The sequence below is a fragment of the Neolamprologus brichardi genome, chromosome 23 (assembly GCF_056152115.1).
Source record: "Neolamprologus brichardi isolate AB-2024 chromosome 23, ASM5615211v1, whole genome shotgun sequence".
Lineage (NCBI taxonomy): Eukaryota > Metazoa > Chordata > Actinopteri > Cichliformes > Cichlidae > Neolamprologus > Neolamprologus brichardi.
Window position 1 is genome coordinate 1,531,431 of NC_142125.1, and position 12,806 is coordinate 1,544,236.

A 12,806-nucleotide genomic window follows, 5' to 3' on the forward strand; every position below is an offset into this window, starting at 1 on the left:
TTAGGCACTTTGTTACTAACAGTCTGCCACAAAACACAATTTGTTCTATTTGTTTCTTTAGGGGAACTTGTGAAAAATGTCTAAACAAACACAGTTTGACGGATATTTGGACTCAGACTGGACTAGGTTAACAAGGCGATTCCTAAAAATGTTGCATATCTCAGCATGGTGAGCAGCATTTTTTTTGAGGAAGAAAAACGGAGGAAACTGGACAGATATAGGTCAATAAGTGGCAAGAAGGGGGGAGAAGTCCAGGAAAGACCTGACACGGTACCTGATAGAAACATGTGGCCCTGCAGCTTAAGGACATTAGAAATTCTCTGTATAATAGTGGCTGACGAAAAGACACAGGAAAGGCTGAGGTGTGCCTTATTATTACTTAAGAACTAGGAAATAAACTCGACTAGACATCTTGTCAAATGAAACTGCGAAAACAAAAAGTACCATCCCATTTTGATCCACCTTGCCATACCACCTGGAAAGCATCTGAGCAACTGGCTTCATTTGTTAGCGTGACCCCCAACCTCACTGCTAATGCAGTAAAAGCATATCTGGACAGAAAAACATGGACTGGCCTTCAACATTATTGAAGCAGCGTGACAGAGAAGAGAACAACAGGCAGCCAACATCCAAAGAAGAGCTTTGAATGTCCTTCAAGAAGCCCTGAGAACTACTGCTGAAGACTATTTACAGACAGGACGAGAAAGCTTACTACTGAGATTTCGGGCTATGAGGAATAACTGTGTTCAAAACAAATATTGACTTTCAAAATCATTAGAATGAAACTGTCACGGCCGAGGCCGCCTCAAAGGTGAAAGGACTCAAATGCTGGACGCTGAACAGCTCGTAAGTAGTTTTAGAGACGACGTTTATTTACTCAGTAAGTTTTCATAAACTGGAAAGTGAGGTTAACAAGTGCGAAGTGCCACAACTGAATCAAAGGGGTCTTAAGCAGCCTGGGCTAAGTAAGCAATCTGGTCTTGGTCAGTGGAAACAGCAGGTCCGGGGTTCGGGCTGGAGGGAGAGTCACTCTGGGTCCAGGGAAAGGGTCAGAGTCACTGTAAATAGAGTACAGACGTTCAGGTATGGTTCAGGGGAAATATGGATAAGCTGTTCGTTCTGAATCTTCCTTCGTACTGCGTACTTGCCGCGGGTGGTCGGTGGTGACGTGGAGGGGTGAGTGGTCCGGGTGTGTGGTCCGAAATTCCTGGTGTGGAGGCAGGCAGGTGGTTCGGGTGAACAGCCCGTGGGACTGTCAGGTGGTCCAGCGTCCGGGTTGGAGTTCTTGGGCAGAGATTAATGTTTGGCAGCTTGGTGTGGCTATGAGAGAAACACATGATGAGACAAGGTAACTCACAAAGCGACTGCGACATCACGGTGGTGGCCTGCACTAACTAGGGTTAGCTGAGAATCTGGCGAAGAGAGGTTGAGTGCGCTGGCCTCATGAGTCCCCGGCTAAATTACCCACAGGTGTGAGCAATCAGCAGAACACTGAGGCCCCTCCCAGGGGTGGAGATGCCGGCTCGGAGGGAGACACACTGGCACACACCCGGACCATGACAGGAACAGACTTTGTTTTTGCCTTATAGGCTTTATTTTGATTTATCTTTGTAGATTTGTTTAATCAGTTGTTGTATCCATTTCCAATTTTCCAGAAAAATATAAAGAAATGTGTTAATGGCTGTACTTTACGTAGTTTTTTTTTTTTTTAATTTGAGGAGATTTCAAAAAACATTTTTCCACCCAAAGTATCAACAAACCCACTGCAAGCTACTTTAGCGCTTAAGTTAGCCGATTATTCGGTGTCAGCTGACCTACGATAACGTGACATGTACACAGCAACCAGAAAAACTCAAACATTTTATTTTCATTTAGAAAATATTTAGTTTTTGTTTAATTATTCATAACAAATATACAGAAAAGTGCGTGTTCGCGTGTTTACTCGCACCAGAGCCGGAACCTTTCTTACTAACAGCCGTTTTTTTTTTACCGGCGCTTTTAAATTGACAGTACCAGACACGGACCAACGGCAGAAATAGATCCGACTGTCGCGGATTTGCTACGTTAACGGATTAAAATCCAAGTCTTTGCTGAAACACTTTGCAGACATAATATAAATAACAGGCAGCTGCTCTCCGTACGCTTCTCCGCGTTTCTCACGGAGATCCGCGGCTCCCGTCGTTTGAGACGCTATAAACAATAATAACAATGGCTTCTGGTTCGCCGTCGTCCTCTCCGGACACCGCGACGGGCTCAGGTACGGATCCAGCCCGGCCCGACACAGGAGAGCCCCTCGGTGGAGCAGGCTCGGACTCGGATTCGGACTTGGGTTTGAGTAAATTTGACTGCAGCGCCATGGAGGTGGGGGACCGGCTGGAGGGAGAAGAGCTGGAGCGCGAGTTCGAGTCTGCCGCTGACCGCGTAAAAGACTTGATACAGACGGCCAGCAGGGACCAGCTGCTGTACCTGTACGCTCGCTACAAACAGGTGATTGTACGATTAAATGTCACTGTGCGTGTGTCGGCCACACTCGAGCCTTCCAGTAGTTGCACCACGCTGCTTTAGACGGGACACCCCCCCACACGCCATGAATCTCAGCATTTATGTGACTCCTCTGGTATTTAATCGAGTCAGGCTCACAGCTGCAGGCGACATTAAATCAGATATGTAATGTGATTTTGTATCTATAGGTCAAAGTGGGGAAGTGCAATACACCAAAACCTGGTTTCTTTGACTTTGAAGGACAAAGAAAATGGTAAGTAGCCCAGATTTCACTTTGCACATATTTTAAAGCCTTATAGGTCGAGTAAGTCAATTCAATTCACTTTTACTTAAATGGCTCCAGTCGCCTCATTGTAAGGTAAAGAACCTTCAATAATAAAAAGAAAACTCCAACAATCAGACGACCCCCTACGAACGAGCACTTGGAAACACTGGAAAGGAGAAATTCCCTTTTAAACAGGAAGAAACTTCTGGCAGAACCAGGCTCAGGGATCCACGTTCAGATGCTTGATGAAGAAAAATGTTTCTGCTACTTAAAATAAACCACTCTTCACAAACAGCCCGTCCTCTTGCAAAGTATTAAAATGATTCCCCCAAAGTCAGTGAATCTAATATTTCTATTTTCATGTTTTAGTTCACGAAGTGTGAAAATCTTTAACAGTGATTACTTTGGTAATTGTGATGTCATAACAGGCAAGCCTGGAAGCAGCTTGGAGACATGGATCAGGAACAAGCAATGCAAGAGTATATTTCCTGTGTCAACATCTTAGACCCTGAAGGCAGCACGAAGGTAATTCCTGAGAATTTATTTTTAATCCACATTTTGATTCTAAACCGATGCAGAGGTGGGTTAATGTTGTGACTGTTGTGGAGGGTCACACCAGTAAGTTTATAAAGAGATCAAATTAACATTTTTATTACAATGGATCTTATGATAACATAGATTATAAAACATTAATTATACATTTATAACAGTTCGTTTGCTTTCAGCTCAGCCTTTACTGCAACAGTTTTCTTCGTAGTAATAATTTGATTTTAAGATGGTCCTTTTGTAGAGAATGTTGAATGTCAGTGTTAGTGTTGACATTCATCATGCTCCTTATGACTTTTATGGTCTTGTTTTTGAATATATGTAGAAAGAGTTTCTGGTTCTCGTCACTTTACACATTTTCTGATTATAGACTAATGTCTGTAATTTCTCAGTCATCCAGGTCACGGTAGTCTGAAGTGTTTGAAAAGAAGGTAACTGAACTCTTTGCTTCTTGAAGATGTTTCTCCTCCCATCCAAGAGGCTTCTTCTGTTCTAAAACCAGAGATTTGAGAGTTTCAGGTGTCTGACCTCTAGAAGAGGCTGCCCTCTTGGAGGTGGTAGTGATCCCTTGAGCCCAGGTGTGGAAAAAAAGGCGTGGGTCATTGTCACCAGGGGTCAGTCACAGTGGGCATAGATGGGCTCCTGTACTCCTTTCTCAAATAATCTGTGAAAAATCTGAACATTGGCATCATTGAAGAGTGTCCTTTCCCCTTTAAGAGAAGGTGGACAGCCGCGTCTTGTCCTTATGAGGTGGCTTTCTTGTTGTGCCATGCGTCTGTGGAGTGTTGCTTCTCTTATGGTCCGAGCACTCCTCACATGGTACACTACACTGTTTAGCTTGAGTTCTGGGGTGAACCAGTTTTTGTCTGAGGGTGTTGCTGGATCAGACGTGCACTGTGATGTTTACGCATAGAGAAAATTCTGAGTTACCACATAAGGAATGACAGTGTCATTCTGTTTCTTCCTGGTTCTTGTCAATTTCTGACCTTACACACCTGATAACAAATTCTGGAAATGTACATGAACTAAAACAGACCTTTAAAGGTAAGATGTATGAAATTAGGACAAAAAGGATGACAGATATAGAACAGAACCATCCGTGTCATTGGTGTGAAGTACCTGGTGTTTACCAGGAGGTGTCACTGTCACATTGTCATTTTGTTGAAACCGTGTTGCTGCTCATTTTCTGCACATTTAGAAAGAAAAATGAAGATTTTGCGCAGGTTTCCTCAGTGGCTGATATTTTAGAATAGTAATTATTTAAATGTTCATATTAAGGCTGTTGGGATGTGCTAATTTGTATAGTGACTGTTTACATCTCTACACACTCTTTTCTTAGCTGTGCCATAAACAGGTTGCTCTTTGGGACAACATTAGGTTTCAACACCAACCCTGGATGGTTTGCAGTAATGGAGTATAATCTTCATACTGATAAAACACTTATTTTTATACTTTGTTTTATAGATCATCTAAAACTTGGAATGATAAAGTTTGTAGCAGCAGTGAGTGAGCACCAGTGTTACAGTTTAGTCACAAAGGGAAGTGTTTACACTCTCTGATAATCTATTGAAGTCACTGTTAGATATTGACAGTAGGGCTGCCACAAACGATTATTTTGATAGTCGACTAGTCACCGATTATTTTTGCGATTAGTCGACTAATTAGATCATCATCCATTGGACATAAAACGTACAGCTTATTGCACCAGCAGCATCTGCTCTTATATAACTATCATTAGCTTACAGCTTTAAGTGTTTAAGGTCTGTGCTAACTAAAAATAAAGACAAGATGATAGTTTATTAAATTTTAATGAAATTTGCAGATTGTTTCGGTGAAGTTTAATAAACTCCTTGCTATCTAAAATATAACAGGACACCGGAGTATATTCTCGAGCATCTCACACTTCTGATAATCAGCTGTCTGCTTGACGTTTATTCAGCTGTGTAAAAACTATAACTTTAATCTCAGCCAAACTGATTTACTCAGGAACAAATAAAATACTAAAAAAAGCCAAACAATAACATTTTAAGTTATCTAAATGACTTATATATGTTTAACCTGAGTAGCGAAAGACAGCTGTGGGTTTGAAAACGCTTTGCCGGGAGTCCGGTGTTCTCACGGCTCTAGTGAGCCTAGCCCCCGGCTAGCTATCAAGCTAGTGGGTAACAGACGTCTCCGAAAACGTCGGAGCGCTTTTGAAAATATGTGGTGTCTTGATAAACTGAGCAGATATTTGAGGTTTACACAGCTACATTCTCGCCTGAAAATATGTTAAACGTTTATTTTGTGACCCAGAAAGAATAATAAGAGTAATATTAAAACTAACTAGCTGCCGCCATTGTTGGAAACTGAGCTGGGCTGCGCTATGAATTCTGGGACAGAGCTACTTCTTCTTCGGGGTTTAACGGCAGCTGGCATCCTTGTACATGCAGTGCTGCCATCTTCTGTTTCAGTCCGTTATTACACTCTTAAATCCTACTACTTATTCCTGCGTCTTTTGGGATCTTACAAAGCTTCAAACGACGCGTCGACTATTAAATCAGTCGTCGACAATTTTGATAGTCGATGTAATCGTGACTAGTCGACTAATCGTGGCAGCCCTAATTGATATCTACAGATATATTACATATCTTCTTTTAACAACAGTGTGTAAACATCTGCAAACTGAGACCGGCTGCTGGACTTTAGGGAGAGGATGTTGTCCCAGTCTTTCGTTCTGTTTGTTTGTTTTTTGGCTTTTTTTAAAAAAAACAAAAAAACAGCTCAGCAGTGAAGAGTAGGCTAGAAAAAGGGGGAGAGTGAGCAGGGGAAGACTCTCACCAAAGGGTCCCAGGTTGTGGTTGAAAGGCGTCTGCTCAGCTGGTGCACTTTGTCTCACTCGTGTCTGATACAAGATTCTAGCTGCTCAGCGGTCCTGGGTCTTTGTCATATTCTTCATCTCATGAAGCTCCAAATGTTTTCAGTTTGGGAAACATCTTGACTACAGGCAGGCCTCTTCAGCACCTGGACTCTTCTTAGATCAGCATCGTCCTCCAGAAATATGCACGGCCGTCCCTGAAAGAAGCTCATCTGAATGGGAGCATGTGTTTCTAGAAAACCTACACGCACACCTTTCAGCCTTTCCAGATGTTCAAAGCATCATCAGTACTGAAATCCTGAAACGATCATGTTCCAGAGGCACAAATGCACCCGTTACAATCACAGATGCAGGATTTTGGTCCTGCTCCTCTTTAGTCCAGAGGACAGCGTGTTCATGTTTTGATCAATCTCACCACAAAACAGTTTTACACTTTGTTTCAGACTATTTTAAACGACCTTTGGCCCGGAGAAGATGGCTGGATCATGTTCACGTGTTCTCCGTATGATAGAGCTCTGACCTGCGTTTGTGGATGACATGGTGAACATTTTATTTCTGTAACTGTTCCCGAGCCCATGCAGTGACTTTAATGGCAGAATCATGCACCTGGCATGCAATAAAATGTTCCTCCAGCTGTTTCTTTTAAATACTGCTCACTTTTCCAGTCGTATGTTGCACTCCTCAAACTCTGAGACATGTTACTGCCGTCAGATTCAAAACGAGCTCTTATTTTACACAAAATAGAAGAATGTTTAAAAATGTCAATGTTTTCTTTATTGGATTGTGACTCAAATATATGTTTGAGACTTGCAGATCGTTGATTCTGTTCTCATTTACACCGCATCATGACTCTGGTGGAACTGGTTTTACTGTCTTTCTTTGAGATGAATGGTTTGCTGTGTTCGTGATACACAGAGCACATGTGCACATGAGAGAGCGTGCACTCTTTCCACAGAGAGATAGGCACACGGTCACATATGCACAGCTACAACTTGGCTGCAAAGCAAAGCAACACTGAAACATTCATCTTTAAAGGCAGTTTGTGCTACTTGCTCTTTTCCCCATTTCCCCTCCCAGTCTTCCATTCACTTTGCTGCTCCCCCCACCCCCATCCATCCATTTGTGTCTCCCAAATAGCATCACTGTCAACCACGTATCCCATCCTGACACGTTTCTCTTCCACCAAGCTGTGGGGCAATACTCGCTGACTCTGCCCTAAGCCACACAATAGCAGGGGTGGGCCCAGCAAAAGCAGCGCTACCCTGCCTGTAAAGAACCTGATTCTATTAGTGTTAACAAAGCGCCACAGCACGGCAGCAGCTATTCTTTGGGAAGCACAGTTAAATGGTGTAAGTAGAAGTGCACAGACAGAGAAGCAGGGGAGAGAATAATAGCCACAGTTTGACCTCTGTTCCTGTCTCAATTGTTGAGCAGACACTGCCTTTATATTGCATTATGCTGCAGAGGAGCAGGGCCGGTGCATCAGCGAATATTCCGAGTTTCTGAAGTGAATTAGGTTGTCCCAAAAGTGCGCGCGCTGTTTTGCTTCGCTTGTCATGTTCTCCCCACTCTGCCTATTTTCTGAAATCAGATTTGTGTGGGCTCTTTTGTGAGTCAAGGTTGGCCCACGAAGAATAGTCTGGCTAATAAAGTCTTGGCTGAGCTGAATGTAATGTGGGATCACATGAAAACAGAAGATTAACAATAGTCACAAAATTAAGACGTGATGCATTTAAAACTGTTGCACGTTTTGTTGGCCATTTATTACCAGTGAGGTCATGTCTGAAGCCCCCAAAGAGCCGTTTCAGATTTACACCATCTGAACTGTTTGCCAGCTTTAGACTCTCAAAGATTAGAGGTAGGAGCCTGCTTTATAGAGAATCGATGCATCCCTCTGTCACTGGAGAAGAAACCCAAGGCTGGTAAACTAAGCTAGAGAAGGCTGGGTGCTTGGCAAAAGCTCTGACTGCACAACAGGTTTTTTTGGAGGTTTATTGCCCCCCAAACAACATTTCTGTTGTTTTAAAAACACATGTGGGTCAGTTTTGTTGGACTTAGTGAATACTTATTGGTATTCCTGTCAGGGTGTCTGTAGCTCAGGAGCTCATCTATCAATTGGAAGGTTGATGGTGAGATTCCTGGATGCTCCAGTGCGCATGCCGAAGTATCCTTGGGAAAGATACTGAACCCCAAGTTGCCCCAAGTCTCTGACGCATCCAATGTGATGGTGTGATGATACTGGCCTGCAGACATACTCATCAAAAGTCTTACTCGGTGGCTGCCCCTTCCTTTGGGTTTCCACAAAAACGTGAGCAAGCATGGCAGCTTCAGCGGCTGTTTTAGGATTAGAACATTCCTGACTATTGTTCCTTAATTACTTCACTGCACTGTTTCACTTTTAGGCTGAATCCATTTCCCCACACAACTCCTTTACCCTCCCAGAAAGCTCCCCGAGGTGCTAATCAGGATAAATATGAAGGAAACTGAAAGTTAATAAACATTCATATGAACAGAGGCACATTAACATTATAGGTAGACGAATGAGGCAGAAGAACCAGGCAGCTGCAATTCTCCCAAAGGTAACAAGGAAATGCTCAAGACCATCTTCAGTTTATGTTTGTAATATTGGCTCAAAGAGTTACTGACCTGACTCTGAAGTTAACTTCTGTAGCTGGACCTGTGACGGTGATCTCCGTCATCAGGAGCTTCAGTGGGTCTGGATCGGTCGACGTGCAGGTCTGCGTTTCAGTGTTACTGCTACATGCTGTCCCATGAAGGTTTGCAAGCTCCCAGCCAGTTCCTTCAGTTTTATCTCTTTGATATCTTCTCCTCATCATCATCAGCCATATTAGAAGCTCAGGTCTCCACATGCTTTTCACTAAATGTGTGATCCTCACCTATTCTAGTCTCTTATCTCCACAGTGCATGTCTCAGAAGAAGTACAGGAAGGGAGTCAAAATTAGAAAGAAAAAACTGGTTTGTTGAAAAAGGCCTGAGGTGACTGATCCCAGCGCTGCTGCCATACCTGAGGAACTGAGCTGGTTAAGCGTTGGGCTTTAATAATCAGACTCTAGAGCACAGGTGTCGAACTCCAGGCCTCGAGGGCCGGTGTCCTGCAGGTTTTAGATGTGTCCTTGATCCAACACAGCTGATTTAAATCACTAAATGACCTCCTCAACATGTCTTGAAGTTCTCCAGAGGCCTGGTAATGAACTAATCATTTGTTTCAGGTGTGTTGACCCAGGGTGAGATCTAAAACCTGCAGGACACCGGCCCTCGAGGCCTGGAGTTGGACACCCCTGCTCTAGAGACACCAAACAAACCAAACACTGAGCTGAGAAACAGCAGCTCATCAGCACGATTTAGACACGTGGGGAGAACAAACTCTGACACACTAGCTAATATCAAAAAGCTCAACAAATAGTTGGTTTAATAGTTTAAATTAACAGAAACCACATCCCCCCCCTGATGTGGCAACACTTGGTATGTCCCAATCAACATGTTCCAAAACACCTGTATTTAATTGGCTACTTTTCATGGCAGCTGTTTGGTACCAGCAGATCCTGCCTGAGCAGACCACCATCACCGGTAAACAAGCAAAGAAGAAGTAAATTAAGAGTTGTTGTAAATATGTAAACACACCAATGATAACTAAATGTACTTCAACAATACCAAACAAATGAGTGTGATGTAGGTGGTTAAATATGTGTTTGTGTATGTGCACCAAAAGCAAATATGCATGCTTTGGGTTTACGTGTGGCTTCACCGCTGATGTTTCATTTCTCGTTGTTGTTCCAGGAAAGACGAGGAGCAGAAAGGAGAACAGGCTTCGGAGCAGCAGTCAGTTCCCTATACCAAGAAGAGATGATCAGGTATCTGCATGTATCAGAAATGAAACCTACTGACATCTTAACACAAGCTTGAACAGACTCATCTTTTTCCTCCAATTGTGAATCGCCGCTTATTTAATGCTCAGGTCGGTCCAAGTCTGGCATTGTTGATGCAGTATTTGATTATATTCAACAGACCATAACTGCAGTTCAGGCCCAGAGACGTCATCCAGTTATGATTTATGTTAATGAAACACATTCTCCATTTACTCCTGCCTGGCAGAGCCGCTCAAGCTTAAACCCTCATCCTCATTTCAATGAAAAAGAGCTCTATTGGAGATGAAAATGAGATGTGTGATTCCTGCAGGTTTTCAGCATAAATGGCTGTATGTGATTAGTATGCACAGTCTTGGGAAGAGGCGGGCTCCCCTTTTTAATTATGGATTTATTTTTTTCATTTTTTTGTGTTGGGGTGGGGGCGACGAAGACGACCCGGGTACAGCAGAGCGAGGAGGGTGAAGCAGGTTTCCCAGAACGGCGCTCCTCTTGGTGATATCCAATAGCAACGATGCCTCCCGTGGGAACCGGGAAGGCAAAAATGTGCACACTCGTGCACGCCTAAACATACAGTCTTCACTATATGTCGCTGCAGGTTTTCATCCAGGTCGTTGCACAACCTGCCAGAGCTGTCACACTCACTGCTCTGCTGCGTTTCAATTTCCTCGCGCTCGCACAGAAACGCACGCGGATCCTCTCCATATTAAACAGCTACGCACCTGTTAACCAGACAGTTAATTGCATTGCTCGCTGCTCATCTCGACTTCGGAGCGCGTGTGCGTTTGTGGACGTGTGTGGAGCGTGCATCGACAAAAGCAGGATTGATTAGCGATATCCCCGGACTACTGAGCTGATCACTGTGTGATTGAGGAGCCTGTGAATGCTACACTTGTAATTCTCTCCCCCACCCTGAGAAAGGATCGGGATAAACAATGGAGGCTTTGTTGTCCGAACGCTCTGCTGGAAGCCGGAGCTGAGTTATTCGAGTTTCTCATACTTCCGTGGAACTCGGCCTCGTCGAGAGGATCGACCAGGGCCCTGCAGGGAATGCGATGACAGATTGTGTAGGTGCATGTGTGTGTTTGTTTGATGAATGGCGTGGCCGTGGTGTTGATCAGCGAAGCTCAGGCCAGGTAGATGAGTGTTCTCCACCACTGTGACCAGTTTAGCCTGATGGATGAAGGACATATCTGCCAGTACACCGGACTGGACACACACATGTGAGCACGTAGCGCTCTTACACACAAACACAAAACCATTGGTACCCCAGTGATGACAGAGTAGCCTGTGACCTTCCCAGCATGCTTTGCGGCGCTGTTGATGTCATGTCGTTTATAGGACCCACATTAATCATTAGTTTGTTTATAGTGTGTGTGTGTGTGTGTGTTCAGTGTTAATGGGAAGGATCAAAACGAAACATTTTGTGTTCCTTCCTTCGTGAGCTTTTTATTTACATTTTTAATAACCTCAATCTAACCCTTTAGCGATCTGCACGCGCACACGCAGGGTTCGCTCGTGCTTTATATATGTCAAGCAAGCCCCGTCGACCATCGACGAAAGACTGATGAGTCGCCCTATTGATTAGTTGCCGGGGGAGACGGATGGCGGCCACACATCAGGGACATTCGGGGTCAGCGTGGCCATCAGACAAGGAAGTAGGTGGAGCCCAGCTCGTGGCTCATGAATAAACATAGCAGTGGTAATCAGGACTATGCAAATGAACGTGCTCATACATAACCTGTCTGCGATAAAAGTGTAATGAGTTATTCATAATTCACCAAAGGCTGATGAGAAGAGGGAGGCGATGGGAGGCAAGGGCACGAGAAAGGGAGGAAGAAAAGGAAGTGCAGAGGAGCATTAAAGAGCAAACTGCAGATACAACTTCCTTTGTGTTTGTCTGTGTCGAACTCGAAGCATAGATTGTGTTGATGGCAAGTCAGATTGATCTGCCTGATGTTTGCTGTGCAGGATCTTTAGTGTGTGCTGGATCTCTGGTATCAAGATTGTGATGCTGTGGCTGTTTTCATCAATAACTGCAGTCTGAAATTTTAGGACGCCACAAAGAGGAGAAATGTCAGAATGAGTCTGATTGGATGGTAAACTGTCTTTAGCTGCCCGATTTCATGGTAAAACGTGTGAAACCTGTCGGATAGTGAGGATTTTGTTCGCTAGGGTTGTCCTGTTTCCTGCCTCATTCTTTAAAGCGCTGAGCTCGTCGTCTCCTCTGTGCCAAATGTGAAGGAGGACAACTTTGAACGTAAAAGTTGCTTTTGTGCTTGAATTCAACCAAATCTGCTTCACATTTCTAACAGACTGCTTTGGTTGTATAAGATGATACCTGACTGGGTCTAACTCAGAGGCAGCTGTTAGGGGTGGGGGAAAAATGGATACTGTGTAGTATGGTGATATTTTGTTTCTAATAATGTATCAATACAGGGACAGCAGAAATCGATATTTTGTTACAAAAAGGTTTTTGTGCTCTGACTTCAGAGCATGTTGATCCTTTTTCTGAGCAAGAATCCTGACATTCCTTCACTGTCCAAATGTGTTTAACTTGTTTTTGGCAGCAATAAACATGACAGTTTACTTATTTTAATTTAAGACATGTTTTATTTTAATTAAGTTCAAAACTTTTTTATTTAATGTAAAATTATATTTTGTTTTAATTTACTTTCAAATTCTTCAGTTGCTGAAGGGGCTGCATAGTTTTCATAAACTGCATAGTTCAGAATAGCTATAATTGTACCAG

General features: G+C 43.5%; 1 protein-coding gene across 1 annotated transcript in view; it reads left to right on the top strand.

Annotated features, from left to right (window-relative positions):
• Positions 1–2,017: 2,017 nt before the first annotated feature.
• Positions 2,018–12,806, top strand: part of acbd6 (acyl-CoA binding domain containing 6) — a 31,154-nt gene continuing 20,365 nt past the window's right edge. Inside the window, exons 1-4 of the mRNA XM_087836693.1 lie at positions 2,018–2,487; positions 2,691–2,755; positions 3,196–3,292; positions 9,969–10,042. Of these exons, the coding sequence (XP_087692819.1) occupies positions 2,209–2,487; positions 2,691–2,755; positions 3,196–3,292; positions 9,969–10,042 (515 nt within the window). The 5' untranslated portion in view covers positions 2,018–2,208. The remainder of the gene's footprint in view (positions 2,488–2,690; positions 2,756–3,195; positions 3,293–9,968; positions 10,043–12,806) is intronic.